Source organism: Plectrocnemia conspersa, unplaced genomic scaffold (genome assembly GCF_051122295.1).
Source record: "Plectrocnemia conspersa isolate PC_06_02 unplaced genomic scaffold, ASM5112229v1 ptg000008l, whole genome shotgun sequence".
Classification (NCBI taxonomy): Eukaryota; Metazoa; Arthropoda; class Insecta; order Trichoptera; family Polycentropodidae; genus Plectrocnemia; species Plectrocnemia conspersa.
This window is the reverse complement of record NW_028277172.1, coordinates 14279460-14296338: the sequence shown is the minus strand read 5'-3', so window position 1 is coordinate 14296338 and position 16879 is coordinate 14279460. Positions and strand designations below refer to the sequence as shown.

The 16879-nt window shown below is 35.2% G+C and overlaps 1 protein-coding gene across 1 annotated transcript in view; it reads left to right on the top strand.

The window, feature by feature from the left end:
* LOC148233092 (uncharacterized) overlaps window positions 1-16879 on the top strand; it is a 535519-nt gene that overhangs the window by 508887 nt on the left and 9753 nt on the right. Inside the window, exons 9-15 of the mRNA XM_088190536.1 lie at window positions 3414-3486; window positions 3555-3595; window positions 4694-5498; window positions 5563-5743; window positions 5817-5968; window positions 6047-6165; window positions 9864-10074. Coding sequence (XP_088046662.1) covers window positions 3414-3486; window positions 3555-3595; window positions 4694-5498; window positions 5563-5743; window positions 5817-5968; window positions 6047-6165; window positions 9864-10074 — 1582 coding nt within the window. The remainder of the gene's footprint in view (window positions 1-3413; window positions 3487-3554; window positions 3596-4693; window positions 5499-5562; window positions 5744-5816; window positions 5969-6046; window positions 6166-9863; window positions 10075-16879) is intronic.

Here is a 16879-nt window from a genome sequence, read left to right as displayed (position 1 = left end):
GCTTAGAATGAAACAATTTTATGTTGTCTTAATTAAAATATTTTTGCCATTGTTATTCTATTCTGCATGTGGCTCATTACTTCAAGAGTTATTTTGCTCTTTTTTATATATTGTCATCATTCTTTATGATTCGACTACAACTTTTTAAAAATGATTATGTTAAGTACATGTTTAATAATTAGTCATCAATTAGAATTACTTAAATAAGCTTTAATTGGCAATTTTAATGTCCACCTTTCTACTTCATAAATATAATATAACAATACTTCGATAACCATCCAATTAATTGGGACCTTTCTGTTTTAATTGTATTAATATACGGATTATTGTATGATGCATCAAAATGCCAACAAACGTTTGTATAAAATCCGACATTTCATAGGAAACCTATGATTTCAATCACACATACACATCCAGAACTAGAAAATTTATGCACACACGCCCGAGTCGTTCGTAATCAGCGCATATGAAATTCGTAATTGAATTCCGTCTGTCGGCGGAATTATTTTCTTGGCTGGCGATGTTTGTCTTTCCACAAAGGATACGTCCGCTTCATATTTCTCTCCATAGCATCGCCAGACGACCGGCAGACGTGGAACTCTGGAGCTATGGGGGACTCCCTTCAGATGTTGATTTAAGATAAATAGTCTTTTCGCTTGCCGGCGGCGATTGCTCGCGTATATAACACTAATGTAGAGGAGTTTGACGCTTTAAAGCGTAATTATCTCTTGGCACTCTAAGCGGCAGCAGCGACTTTTAGCAATTACTCGGGAGATGACATTGAGGCAAAATCAACAGTTTCAAACTAGTTTCATTAACTTCTCAATATCTGTCTTTTAAATATGACTGAATAATATATTTATATCGTATTCTTCATCATTTGTATACTCCACTTATGACGTTACATTGTCATTTCTCTTGTCAATTTCCACCATTTTGATGGATCCAAATTCTTAATCAATATAGATTCTAATTCACATTGAATCCACGAGTAAAGCAACTGATTTGGAACAGTATTAGCATATTCTTCGTCCATTATCTTTTCAATTGAATAAAATAAACGCGATGCAACTAGCATCTATATTATTGTTTCAATCGCGAGTTTTTTTGTAAGACAAATAATCTTTGTGAATTGTAGTACTGATTTGTTAGATTGGATAAGCTCTTTATTAAGGATTTTTAATATCAAATATTTTTTTTATTTTATTTTTATGAATTTATTAAATCTGTTTTTAAATGAACAGTACGTAAAAAAATTGATTATAATTTTGGCATTTAATAATACATCCCACTGGATGCTTCTTTATATAATATCAAATATTAATTAATCATTACGATATTAAAATTGTAATAATCACTAATTCTAATCTCACATATACGATAGAAATTTAATAACACTTAGATTCGAACCCAAACATATTTACATATTAAAGACCCACAGTCATCCCTTGGCTGATTCTGTTGATGATTTCTTTATTTGGTCGTTTATAGAAATTGAATAAACGCAAATAAAAAAAATTGTGTTCAATTGGATCGTACCTAAATTAGAGTATAATCTACATATAGATTATATGTGAAAATGGAAAATTTTCATACACATCGAGCTTCCAGATTCGATTCAGCAACTGATACTCCGGCCGCAGTTCGTAGCCGAATTAACGCCCGAAGGGGGTGTCCATTTTCGGCTTTTATAGTTATTATTAAACTTTTCGCCCTGTTGTCTTATTGGCGCATAATATAAAAAGTTTGTTGGAAATTTGTTCGGCCTTGAACTTGCCTCGGTTGTTCGAGTTGACGTCGGTGGAAGTTGGTCTCTCGGCTTTTCGAGTGTTTCGAACAACAGTTTTTAACACGCATCGCTTTTGTTGGTTTGTTTGTTTGTTTGTTAACGTTTAATGACACTAATCTGGTGTTGTGCGTTTCAAAGCGCGATTGGCGCTCAAAAATAGCTGAAAAATAAGCGAATCGTTTTATTTCTGCATATGTATTATTGTGTTAATATTGTTCTATATCATTAAACTATTTTTCTATATATATAAGCGGATGATATCTATAGATGCCACCAATAAAATCAGTTAATATTGGGCACTCCAAGATGCCATGAACCTTTGAGCCTTTTAATATTCTTATTTTATATAATTTAAAGCTGAGAATCACTTTAATTTATTTAACTGTAATATTTTAAGAATTTATGGAATACATATGTGCCCATCACATTAGCAAAGTGCGTGCAAAAATACCAGCTGAGGTCAAAGGGTTAATGTTTAAAAAATATATTTTTTATGCGACTTTGTGAATATGAGTTTGCAACATCTGACTCCACATGTACAGGGCGCACAACCCGAACATAAACGTTTTTAGGCGTTTCTTTACACAAAAATAAGCGTGTTTCATATCGAAAAACTTTCATGTGCTTACACTTATGTATCATATTTTCTTCATGTTATAAGTGGTTTTAATATTGTTATAGATCGCCATTATGATGATTCATTGGATAATAATTTTATATATATTCTACGAATATATAATATCCTCCATATTATATAAAAGTACATGAGCTATATCATTAACAAATAAACACAAACTGACGTAATTATGCCCATATATTTTTTGTACGTAATATATTACTTTAAATAACAATATCGTCGATTATTATTATTAATTTAGCTATTTATATTATTTCAACGTACGTTATTTATAGTCGGTTCGACTAATTTATATTTTTACATCATCAAATGATCTTATGTGAATATAAACGGCTACGATTTTGGTCCGTCGCTACAGTAGGCGTTCTCTCTGTAGGTGGGCGGCTTCGAAATATCGGTCAAAAAGAAGGTCGGAAGAGAGGAGAGGCGAGCGCCCAGGGCGGCGGCGCGACCCGCCCCCTAACGCGCCCCCGCCCACCAGGCTCCGCCGACGCCCAAAGAAAAATCGTTTCGCTCGCTTCTTTTTTTCCCCCGACAGAGGAGGCGAAAAAGAAACCTGCGCCGGCCCTGCGCAGATCAAATGTCAATCCGCCCACCCAAAACAGAGCGCACGCCCAGCTCAAGGATCATACGTGTGTATACCTATAACCTTAGGACGTGTGTGTACTTCTTTTCCCAGGATTTTTACGCAAACGCCCACACCTGGGCGTGGGCGGGTTTTTTTCCTCCACCCACCGCGGGTGCGTGCCTGGAATAATTCAGCTGGCTAAAACCCAAAATAGATGCTGTAAACATTCTACGGCGAATATTATTTCATCATGAGAATAACGTCTATTGTAATATACGTGTTGAACTTATCATATATTTAAAGGCAATATAAGAGAACTTCATATATGTGCATACATGTTTTGTATACGATTTTTTAAATAATAATGACTAACTTATTAAGCATTTTTCTGACGTCCGACTATCGCTTTTTTGTTACAGAAGGCAACAAGTGTCCAACGCCTGGCTGCTATGGGCAAGGTCATGTCACCGGTCTTTACTCCCACCACAGGAGGTTAGTGTCATATCCATTGTAACCTATAAAAAAATTCTGAACCTCTAAAAACATCTCATCTTTTACAGCCTGTCTGGGTGCCCCAGGAAGGATAAGATCACACCTGAAGGTGAGTCGTCTATGACATATACAAAAAAAACAGTGTCAATGTACAAAAAATATATAAGAATCATCGCTTCGCTTACTGTTATTATTTTATTTTCTTGATTTATCCGTAGTCAGTAGTTATGATAACGTTCACAATCCGGCGGGGTAGAGAGCATTCGTTATGCATATTTTTGATAATTTTTGTTTTATATGGTTTTTATGGCATGACGAATTAGTACTTTTTCAATAGTCATATTACACTCACACATTTATTTTGTTTTTATTTTTTTTTATGTTTTTTTTTGTCCCAACCTGCAGATTACCATCCCCGAACATGTTCAATCTTTCGCCATTTATAGCAGATCATTTATTGAGTATAACCAACTGAGGGGCGTGGCAGGTAACGCGGATTTATTTCTATTATTTTTGTGACGGAGCGTGACTATTGTTTTGGTTCATTTTGAGTGGATATGTTGACAATGAACTCTCTACCCGCTGTGTGTCAAGTTGTTGCTTTTGGTTTTATCGTTTCTTTGAATCGTTTGCAATTCGTCAGTAAAATTTGTTAAAAGTCGACCGAAATCTTCGCATCTTCCAACTGAAAACGCGAGGTAGCCTCGTCACAGATTTTGTTTCGTTATTTTTTTTGTTGGCGCCTCGTTGTTAAGTTGGGTTTTGCTACTATGGACCCGGGGGTTGATTATACTCAAATGTGTGATGCTTGTTTGTTGATGTGGCGCAGTCCTGGCGCTTCACGAGACGATCCTGAAGTGCCCGACGGAGGGTTGCAACGGTCGAGGTCACGTGAGCTCCAACAGGAGCACCCACAGAAGCCTATCGGGCTGTCCTCGAGCCGCGGCTCGCAGGGCTGCCAACAGAGCCGGCCACCACGCGCAGCCTCGGACGCACACAGGTACTCCATCCACCGCCACCGAGCACATACCCGCTAATATCCCACCCCCACCGAAACCTATTTTTTTACTTTGATTTAAAACATCTTCACCGCCTTAGACTTTTCATCATCATGATCATCTTAGAACGACACTAAAGCTTGCAATTCACTCGATATAAACGTACGGGTGCGTCTCTAGATTCACTCACGTATTTTTAAACCCAACAGCAACGAGTGTACAATCAGACTTCAGTCCGAGCAGAGTGAGCATCGGAAGGGAGCAACAGTTGCACACGCCCCTATCTACGCAGCGTTACGCGCCTTCGTCCATCGACCACGCGGAATCTTTTTACGGCTCTAACAAGTCATCGACGAGCAGCATAAAGCGACCCAAGACTCCGGAGAGAACCAGCCCTAGCAAAGTCAAAGTCGAAACCTTATCGGCGTCCGCGCCTAAACAAGAACTCCTAATACCCAAGACGGAGCAAGAGTCCAGATCTTGCAGGTCTACCCCGCCGCCGCATCCTCAAGCGCGCCACGGATACGACTATCTCAATCAAGACTCGAACTCCTCTTCCGTCTCCAGCATGGAAACGATGGCAACGAGGGGCCTTCCCCTCCAACAGGGACCTCCGCCTCCTCCGGGATACGGATCGCACGAAGCGCAACGTTCGCCTTACGATCATCCTCCACCCCCGGCGGATGACACCTATGTGCGATCATACGCGCAGATGAACGAATTAGGCAGTCTAGCGAGACCTGTGGTCAGCTATTCTTCGGATATGTCAGGCAGGGCGTACGAAACTCATCGTCCTTACGAAAGCGGAGCTGGCGCCTTCGATAGATACGAACCTTCGAGCGGAGGCGGAAGTGGGAGTGCAGGAGCGTGCGGAATCCAACAGAGAGCTCCGTATCCCTACATGACTCCCTTGGATGACTCTGAACGCTATCAAGATCATCCACTACCACCAGCGCCTTTGCTCAAACCGGATCACTCCGAGTCCGAGCAGAGCACTGGACCTATTTATCCTAGGTAAAATCATCTCCTAATTAAGCAAGACGTTTTTTTATTTACATTGTTTTAATGCATATTTCAGACCAATGTACCATTACGACCCATCGAGTGGCGCAGTTCCGCCGGGATTCTCGGCTATAAACTTATCGGTTAAGATTGCAGCGGCGCAAGCTCAAGCGCAAATGAAAGGTGGTTCTCCGTCGCCGAGAGAAGGACCAGTGATGGATCTTTCGACGTCTAACGTCACCTCTACTAGTCCACAGGTACTTTATCGACCATTCCACACCATTATGCAGAATCCATATCAATTCTTAAAAGTACTCGTGCCAATTTCAGGGCGCTTATGCATCTCCGCAATACGGGGCACCGAGAAATAGGGGTTCTCCTGGAGGAGGCACCAGTCCGCATTCGCATTTAGCAGCTAGTCCACAAGTACCTTCGCCCCAAGGGCAGACCTTGGACTTGAGCGTGTCCAGATTGCCTCACGGGTTCGTATTAATCTTCCCTTATACCGATCTTGCGAACGTTGACTCGGAGTACATGTGCCCTTTTGACTTTTTCAATAGTGAGGCATGGTGCAGGGCACGCGGATTCCCCGGAGCTGTCACGGCTTATAGCAGAGAATCGACGCCCGATAGCGGAGGATCCCATCCCTATTTGGACGCCTACCATCGTGACCCGGCAGGTGTGTATTGATGCTGCTTTCGTTGTTCAGATTTCGATTGTCGAAATGCTCGCAAAAAATATCGAGTGTTGTATAGTTGGTGAACAAAAACGAACGACAATGTTTCAAAGCTCCAAATTCCTCTCGTCGAACATGTCGAATAGCTGGCATAGCTGAATAAAAATGGTATAAAAAATACAGCCAGAGTGTGAGAGGTTTTCCGTGCATTTTTCAACTTGCCCAGTGTCGACATGCGGTATTTTGAAACTTTAAATTACAGTAGATTATCTTTTGTTATAGCAGTGTTTTTTTTAGAAATAGATTTTCGTATAGGATTTTTTCAAAATTAGTTAATACTTTTTATTCGTCGTTTTCAGCTGCTTCCTTAATATATTATATGGCCAGTGCTCGTTAAAAAATCAACTTACAACCTAAGAAAAATGTACTTGTAAAAATGCACTGCCATCTGTGAAATGTATTCACAGATAGCAGTGTGTTATTATTCAAGTTGTCTATATTTGGTACTCAAGCATATTGTGCTGCAGTTTTTATTAAATTTATTCAAGATTTTTAGCGGACCACTGGATTACGACTCCTTTTGTTTTAACTAATATAGTTAAAAATGCAAATAAGCTACATTTTTCGCTAACAATGCGCCTCCAGCGCTCGATAGACCGCTCGTTGTCGTTCAATTGAAAAAAGTTTGCTATAAAAGCTCTCCGTGGAGTTCATGTGAAAAAAGAGAAGAACCAAGCGGCTCGACGCGCAACAGGAATTCAGAGCTCTTGCTTATATTATTTCACGAGGGCGGCTTCCGCAGCTCCGCCGCTTCTATTGCAGCAGCGGTCGGTGGTAGTGGTGGTTTCCTCCTTTCATACGAGCCGCCCATTGTATTTTTGTCTTGTTTTCTTTTGCCGGCTCGTTCGCGTTTCATGCAGAGCTATGCGCATGAAATAAAAACAGCTCGAATCGAAGCGAACCACGTACTATAAATTTTCCAGAAAAAAGCTATATCAACCCCCCGGGGATTTTTGCTTTTTTGTTTGACACCTGAAAAACGAAAGCGAAAAGCTCGAACATGCGAAGTGAAGCAAAATTTATTAATACTGCACTGTTTTATATATTATACATATAATATATAGTGGTAATCCACATATGTATATTGTAAGTTTTAATAGGAGATGTCTACATCTGACTTGCCGTCTTTAGATATACAGTATACTCTTGATTATCCGGGCTAATGCTTGGGAGGGAGTGCACAAATAATTCGAACTAACAATTTTTATTTGTTTTTAAAATGTGTATTTATAAAAACAAATTATAGATTTTTGAATTAATAAGAGAATATGTGTCTCGTTTGCTTTTGAGAATCTCTCAATACTTTAATTTTAATATTTTACCGATTGATATTTTCAAAGCACTTTAAATGTTTCATTAATCTGCATATTTCAGATATATTTCTACGTTAGGCAGAATCTTTTTCCACAATCGAAAGTGTTACTAGCTTAACTTTTGAGCAAGATTATTTTAATTCGTGTATACATAGCATACAATGTCATCATTTTTTGCCGAAATTTCTCAAGCCATTCTTTTCCACAGTAATAGTTTTGAGAAGACTAGCACGGTAAAACCATTTGATTGATTAAATTAAATTTGTAATATTAGGTGGTAAACATTTTAGAACCGTAAGATCGTCTTTTTCAATATGCTTTCATTCGGATGAGAAGGAACATTATCTATTACTAATACTGCTTCTGTGGCAACCATCTACTTTTTAAAAGATCTCTCACTTCAGAAACCTATTTAGTTTTGAACCAATCTTCGAAGATCATCTAACCATACATGTGTATTTTTGTTAAAGATTTGTTCGTTTCATATGTCACAACCAGTGGCGTAGCTAGGGTATGTGGAGCCCGGGGCGATCCTTAAAATTGCTGCCCCCCCCCCTATACATTTTTGCATGGTCATAAAATCAGCATTTCTTAAAATAATTAATTGGTTATTGTTAAGCTTTTGCTATTCGTGGATACGTGGATCCCATCGCAAATATGCCGCCCCCAAGCAAGTGCCGCCCGTGGCGGCCTGCCCCCCCCCTTGCCTTACCATAGCTACGCCACTGGTTACAACAGACCGCATTCTCATTAAAAATAAATTAAAATTAATTTAAAAAAATTGAATTTATTTTAAGCATGGATAATCCACACCCGAAAAATCGAGAGTAAACTGTAGTATAATTTATTTAATAAACGCAAATCCGCGTGCAACGCACGAAGTTAACTACAAGTAAATTAATAAAAATTGTAATAATGGTTTTTAACTTTGTTAAATTTATTAACTATTTTAAAGCTTATCCATAGATGGCTCTGTATTATATTATATCTCTACTAAATCATGAACTTTTGTAACAAATTCAACAAATTTTGTTCACAATTTTCAGTTGAAGGCAACGACTTACGTCGCTTTTTTTTACACGTTTTACGCCTGTCAAATTACAATTTCGAGCAGCAAATAATTTCACTAGCACCTCTTAGATAAATTATAATTTCACAAGTAAATAATATATGTATGTATATAGGTAAAAATGTATTTCACTGATAATATACATTTACAGTAACATCTAGATATAGATTATAGTATATTTCATATATAAATGGGCTGTTTAATTACTTTGCTATGCAACTTTGCTACCATTAATCTAATACGTTTGCTATAAAACATCACATCTCTAAAATAGCAAATAATCTTAAGAAAATTCCACAACTATTTTGTCAATAAAAGTAGCACTGCAAAATATTTAATTTCACTATTTTGTTTTGTTTCAAAATAATATGCAAAATGTGGTACATGAAAATAAAATTTGTCTATGAAAAGAACCATGGGTATACTTTTTATAATATACAACAAAATAATAGCACTTGTTAAATATCTTGGGCAAGAATATTTTTTAACCTATACGTATATATATTTATTTTAAATGAGTAATTTCTATTATTTTAATATACACTACGTATGTTATTCAATGGGCACAATACTTGTATTGTAGATTTGCACATCTTAAAAACAGCTGCATTAACGGTAAGCGTGCAATTGAATATGAACCAGGGCTTCATTGCTCACTAATTGAAAAGTCAAAGGATCAAATAATAAATGAGCCTATATTTTTTTAATTCATCCGTTTCTGGATGATAATTATTAATAACTATTATTATAAATTCTTTAAATATATTATAACCAAATAAATTATAAATTGTTGAATAGATTACAATAGCAATTACATTATTTAAATAAACTTTTAAGAGCCACAATTACTTTTTAATCTTTCATTGATTCGTTATTTTTTGTTGTATGTATTAATATTTTTTTCTATAAAATAGTTAACATATTTATGAAATATTCCACAATGACGCACATACAGAGATAACTGAAAAAATTCTCCTCGCGTTATATTAAAAAAAAAACATATAAAAAGTCGGCCTGTTGTAAATTATCAATACAGCGTTCCCGCGGGAGGGTCCCGTCCGCGATGTGTTAAATTAAAACATCGTAGGCCCTCCCTCTTCCTCCCTTGCCTAATAATGGAATATTCACATTTGGCATATTTGATTTATCCCGGCCGGTCGTCCCCCGAGAGCGTCCCTTTTTACCGTATTTTTATTCAAAATTCTATTTTTATTTTATACGCATAGCTAGATGGTTACTTAATTACTTTTATTTTTCAGGATACGCGGCCGTGAGCCCGCATCCCGGATACGGGATGGCCCAGGCGGAGTACCCGGGAAACGGGTACGCGCCGTACCAGTACCAATGCGGGGGCGCGTACCCAGGGGCGTATCCCCCGCCGGCCCCCAGCGGCTACTCTCCGGGAGCGTGTTACTCGATGCCGCCGCCGCAGCACCTGCCACCCCACGACAAGACCCCGAAGGACCCCAGGTCAGTTTTGCGATCCTGCTTATCAAATGTACCTATAAAACACACCAAAGCGACAAACGCATCTTGCACTCTTGTCACTTTGCTGTGTAACCTTTCCTTATATCATATTTTCTGCTGAAATGAGACGCAACCAAAGAACAGAGAATCTATAAACATGCGTGTAGAGATAGAATGAATAAAATAACAGAATGGAACCCTCTTTGGTACTTCTATAGATTATCTCTTCTGTGTACGCAACCTATTTAAACGCGATTCAGCAGAAAACTATGCACTCATGATAATTGTTTCCACCTGAGTACATTTATGTATTTTACACTGTACCCCTGCGACTTTCTTTCGTATCTTATCGTTTGCTGCATGTCATCAAAAAGCTTGTATGTGCATCATGCCATTTTTGTGATCAAAATGGAGTTATTGAGCAATGAAGATTTGTTATTTATAATTATGCAACTTAACAGGCACGCAAAGTGAAACAATTCTAGTTTATGTTAATTTAAATTACATTTTAGTATTTAAGGAGTGTGAATAAAGACAATTTGTCGTTGAAAAATTCACAGTTTGCGAATATAAATCCAGCTAAGCGGTAATTGAGGATCACGATACACAAAAATGAGGGAACGATGGTGAAGAAATACATCTTAAAGTAATAATAGATTTTGTATAGTATCCTTCAACACTTCCATTATATATACATAGCTGTTGTAGATGCTCTTCTCGTGATATTAATTAATAAAATTGTCATTTCAAAGACAAGGTAAATTGAACCTGCTAATCAATCAGACAAATAACTGATAAACTGTCTTGTCAATTGAGTAAAATGAACGCACTGCAACAGACATCATCTCTTCAAGAAGTATATTTTATCGACGATGTTATATGTTGGTTAATTTGAGCTTAATTTAAGAATTTGATATTAAGCTTAATTAAAGAAATTTATTTTAGTCATGTTTTGGCGTACCGAATATTTTTTCCGGCGGGCCAGATTAATAATAATTAGCACTAACTGCAAGATTCCAGTTAATTTAATCTGGGTTAATATACTGTTTTGAGACTGCTCTTTATCATCGTTAATACTACAAAGATCTTCCAAAATGAGCATTAGAAATAAAAATCCGAAGGAGTGCTACCGAACGTTCCCACTGCGACGGCGCCGACACGATTTTATTGCTTTTGACGTAGATTTTAAACTTCTGAGAAGTGATAATTGATTTTGCGCCCTCCTATTGACCAAAATTTGGTTTGAATATACTTTGATCAGCCCTATAGTAATATTGATAAGGATTGTTATCATATTTTAAAAACAAGTGTAATATTGACAAGCTATGGAGCAATTACTTCTTCTTCCGCTTACTATTTTTCCCTGAGAAATAAGTTGGCTTAGTTTGTATTTTGGTTAAGTTTGAGTTTGAACAACAAATGTATATTTCGCAACTCTCAAATTAAATTTAATTGACATTTTAAAGCAGCATATTAGCGCCTATCAATTAAATTATATTTTTGCCAGTAGAATTGTTTAAAATAATTTTTATAACAAAAAAAATATGTATAATTATAAATTTTATTTACAAAATACAAAAAAAAATATAAGTAAGAAGAGGGAGGAAATGTTCCTAAGCTTTAACCGTCTGATTAATATTTTGATTAAAATTACTACTTCAAAATTAATTACAACGGCGGATAAATTTATTGTTTGTTACAAAACTATTATGGTTGACAAATTTACCAGTTTTAAAATATTCGTAAAATAACTTATAAGTTGTATCTAAGAAAGATTTAATTTTAGTCATAGTATATTAATTTTAGAGTCCACGGTCAAGATTAAATTTTGTTATGAAACCAAAATAAGATGGCAAAGAAATATTTCAGAACCACTCTTGTTTCGCTATTTGTCCGTGAGTGCGAAACAATTTTAATATATGAATCTATTTATCGTGAAAACACGTGAAACGGCTCACCCGTCCCAATATATTGTTAACTGAAATAATGTTTCTACTATGATTTAAAAGATTAACAGAAACTTTATGACGTTCCAACCATTGTCAACTCTCGCGGATTTATACTTGAAACATTATAATTTTTATAATAAAAAAAATGAATATTCTATTAATGGATCGCTTAATAGTACATGCAGAATTTTCTCTTTTCATATTTGAAAAAGTGAAGAGTAAATATTTTTTGTTTACTTAAACGATAATAAATAATAATTATGTAATCAAATTCTGTGTGATTAATATCAGTTTCAAAAAAATCTGTAACACGTACTAGCAGTGCTAACCATCAACCAATTGATAACGAGCGTCAGTGATTTATGATCTAACGATCATAAATCAACGGTAAATAATAACAATATACTTAAATGTATTTTTTTGACCCTGAGTATGCCATGTGTATTTTTTTTAAATACTCAATTTTTATTTTTTTGTTAAACGGCAAATGTTTGAAGATGCCGAAACGAAATGTGTCATAAAACTCACATCGTGAAACAATACTTTCGGACTGTTAAATGGGTATTTCTGTCCATTTTCGATACACCGCTCTCAATACCCATTTAAACTAAATGAAATCTTGTTTGGCCTGATTATTTTTGTGGCTTCGTTCTTGTAAGTATGTATAAAAGCACCATTTTTCATCTTATGTGACGAAAAAAAAGGCGATGCTGTTGAACAAGCTAAGATGCGCATGCAAGGACCCGTTGGTTTCGGTTCGGTCACCAAACTTCTGTACTCTTCCATATGCATTCAGATGCTTAAACATTGTATGTTCGCTAATATCCCCGTTGTTTGATGATTGTATTCTTAGAGAGAACTTATAAACGCTCTTTGCTCAAAACCATCAGACGTCCAGACCTAGAACGCAATTTAATCATTACTGAGCTTTTCTATCTGTAACTAAGTTGCATACAGCCATAGTTAAATTAGTAAAAAAGGAGAAATCAGAGATCAACTTGCACCTCCGTTCATTTTAGTGTGAAGCGCAATTATAATGCAAAAATGAAATACTAAAATGAAACAGAAAAATGTGGCAAATAAAGTATTATATAAACAAAAAAAGTTATTGGACAACCTTAGCACACATAGATTAGGTGTTAGTGATTTCACTGTGTGCTAAATGATTATGATACTAAAATTCAATAATTTAAGCTAAATCCTTTGCCTTTCAAATCACAAATGAAACTAGACATAAAACCAAGATTGACTCAGCTCGTCGTGTTAACACATAAAAAGCTGGTGCTCTCCGCATTCGCTGGCAAGCTGGATTCGCTCGAGCACTCGCGTAATGAGCTTCTCGCGCTTCACTCTGCGAAACGAACGGAATGGCAAATATTTGCTTGCATCGGCCAGGAATGCCCCCGGGGGGCGCCGGCGCTCGCTCAGCCGCCGGTGGCTTATTCTATTACGCCGTCCTAATCGCATTCGCAATATCCATTTTAAACACATCTAAAACTCCGCCGCTTCCCGACTTCGGCGACGAAGGGGTGGGCCCATTTTGTTAATTAAAGTAATTACTCTTCGCAGCGAAAATGCCAACCTTATCCTAATTGACAGGGAGCGCGCCGAGAGAGCCTTATGCCGACGCGCCTCGTATTATTCTATACGTATATCATAGTGCAAAAGAGCTAATTCGCGACCGCGCGAGCGTCCGGTAAGACATCGCCGCACAAATTACAAAGGATACAGAACATACAGTTGGGGTTAGACTAAAGATCTCCCTTAAATTTAAAATATTGATGATTTTAGTGTGTATATGTACATGTGAAATTAATAAAAAATATTCTCACTGCGCATCCAATTTAACTATAAACATTTTTTTATATATATAATGATAGTTTTTCAAACAAAAAAATGCTTATCAAATTCACGTTAACATTGCACATGCCGAAATCCGATATATTGACTCACCTACTTTGGCGAGGATTTCCAGATCCAATATCTTCATTGAAGAATTGGATACATTTTGAATGTGTTAAAAGCCACAGTTGTAGAGTCGTATTCGTAAAATATCAACCGACTTTTTTTCTTTATATTATTTTTAAATTTAATGCTAAAATTATTAATTATATATTTTTAATAAAAATTATTTAAAATTTTGAAAACATCATAGACGTAGCAAAATTTAATATTGAACGATTGATTAATTTAGATTTATTTATATTTCAATAAATGTTGATTTTATTTAAATTATTAATTTCGGTGTTGGAGTCGATAAATTTGGAAACGACTCTACATCCCTGATCGTCGACTGTATGGGAATGTGTCAATGGGAAAGTAACAATATTATTTTATTATGCAGTGTATCGATATTTAGACAGTTATCCTAAAATGTCTAGCAACCAAAGAGTTGCGATAATATTAATTTATCAGAAAAAAATAAAAAAAATCGTAAAATATTTTATTTAATAAAAATATCAATTTATCAGCAAAACATTCCGGAATAACAGCACATTATTCTATGTTATTTTTTTACAAATTATCAGTTTATGTTAATCCAATAAATGTTGTAATTATACCCAAAAATTTCACACTGCACGGTAGTATTTATTATTTTTTATTAATAACAAATTTAAAATATATGCAGATATACAGTTTAATTTTTTTTATTTCGAGGTTGGTCATGTAATTATTATTTATTTATTATCCATTATCATATTTCTCATGCTCGTGGCGTGTGTGAAGTACTCGGTGCACAAAGGCGCTGTGGGTATAAATTTTTGGAATATTTTATGTTATTCTCCGTTATACATATATGCAGCATATTCCATCATTAAAGATTCAAACAATTCATTGGATGCTGCAAAATATTTATCATTGAAGAATTTACATTAGGAACATATGTTACTTATTTTAAAAAGACATGAAATATCCAAGCAACATTTTAATATCTATGAAAAGTGAATTGATCTAAAAATGAATTATTGATTCTTTATCGAATAAATTATACTTAAGTAAAGTAGAACACTGAAACGAGTAACACAATTATTTTAACCATAGCTTCAGATCATATTGCATTTAGAGGATCTTCTAATAAATTATTTACCAATAATAATGGTAGATTTCTTAAAATTATCGATATGTTTTCAAAATACGATCCGGTGATATTCATAGAAACACGAGAAACGGGCAATAAAATATCCATACAAAACGCATTACTTGAGAAAAAATATCCAGTAAGAAATCATCTCATTGATCAAAGACAAAATCTTGGAAATTGTGTAAAATGCTTGGTATTTTTCTATAATTGTACGCCTGATAAAATTAATAAAGAACAAATGTCGATTGTTGTGCGATATGTGCACATTGAAAAAGAATCCAAAGTTTGCAACTCAAAAGTTGAAATTAAGGAGAGTTTCATAGAATTCATAAATATTGAGTACGCGACTGGAACGATAATGGTCAATAGCTTTATAGAAAAATCGTCGTGGTCAAGGGCTACAGTAATGGAGACAATATGCGAGATATAAGAAACGGTGTACAATCTCATATTGCATATATTAATCCAAGAGCGTTTTTCATTTCATGTGTCTGTCATTCTATAAATCTAGTCCTTGTTTATTCTATAAAATGAGCGATTGAAATTGTACTTATTTTTTTCAACCATTCACACTATTTACAATTTTTTTTCGGGATCGAAAAAACGTTGGCTATTGTTTTAGACTATGAGTTGTGAATTAACGGTGAAATCGTTGAGTAATATTAGGTGGGATAGTCATATAAACGCTGTGAGTGCTTTGAAGACCGGATTGAAAGGCATTTTTTCTGGTTTAAAAAGTTGTTAAATTGGAGAAGTATTGATTTATATGCTTAACAGCAGAATCAAATGCATCAAATTTTGACAACTCTAAATTTATTTGTGGATTGGTGATTCGGAAAACAGTGCTTACAGAAATATTTGTTTACGTGACGTGGAATCTACAGTAACCGCAATGCACAAAAACCACAGAATTTCTCGCCACTAGGAAGATTTATTCGAAAAATGTGTTTTAGAAGCAAAAACCCTTGTAATATGTGCAGATTTGAGAGATGATTTAAACGATCTTGAACCAAAAAATCGTAATCGAAAAAGCAAAAAAACTTTTGTGATGACGGCCCATTTTCACACGATCCTTCTGATCCGAAAATATAATTTAAAACAATTTTTGTATTGTTCTCAACAGAATTTTTTTCGATTGAAAAGCGTTTCGAATAATTTAAAAATACTACAGAACCTTTTAGAATTTTTGTATAAAATCAAGTAATATACTGAAATGGAGGACGAACATTTTAAGAAGAATGTATATATTATTAGAAAAAGTAGCAAGTTTTAAATGAAAAAAATACATAGATGCGAAGTAAATTAAAACGGAATAAAAATTGTTATCTCGCAAAATTAAAGCACTTAAATCAATTTTAAAATGAATTTACAACTCTAACCTCGAATAATTATTTTGAAATGTATTAATCGTATTAATAATACTAATGACTTTACCCGTTTCAGTTGCCAAAGGATTGAGCATGAGTAAAGAAAAAATAAAATGCTTGGCAATAATTTCAATAGAAAATTAAATTCTCCAATCACTCAATAATTATGTTCTACGGATGAATTTAGCTAAAATAAAAGCTAGACTAATTCATTTTATCAAAAGTTAAAAACTTTTGTAATATTCAACTTTTTTTAATTTTCATAATTTTACAAATGTTAGTACTCTATTTTTATATTGTATTGTGTATTATATTAAAAAAAGCAGTTCTCACTTATTTTTAGGCGTCTTGAATCTGTCCAAAAATCCACGAGCCGGTCCTTATGACTAAGAGTCAATATTTTCCTCCAA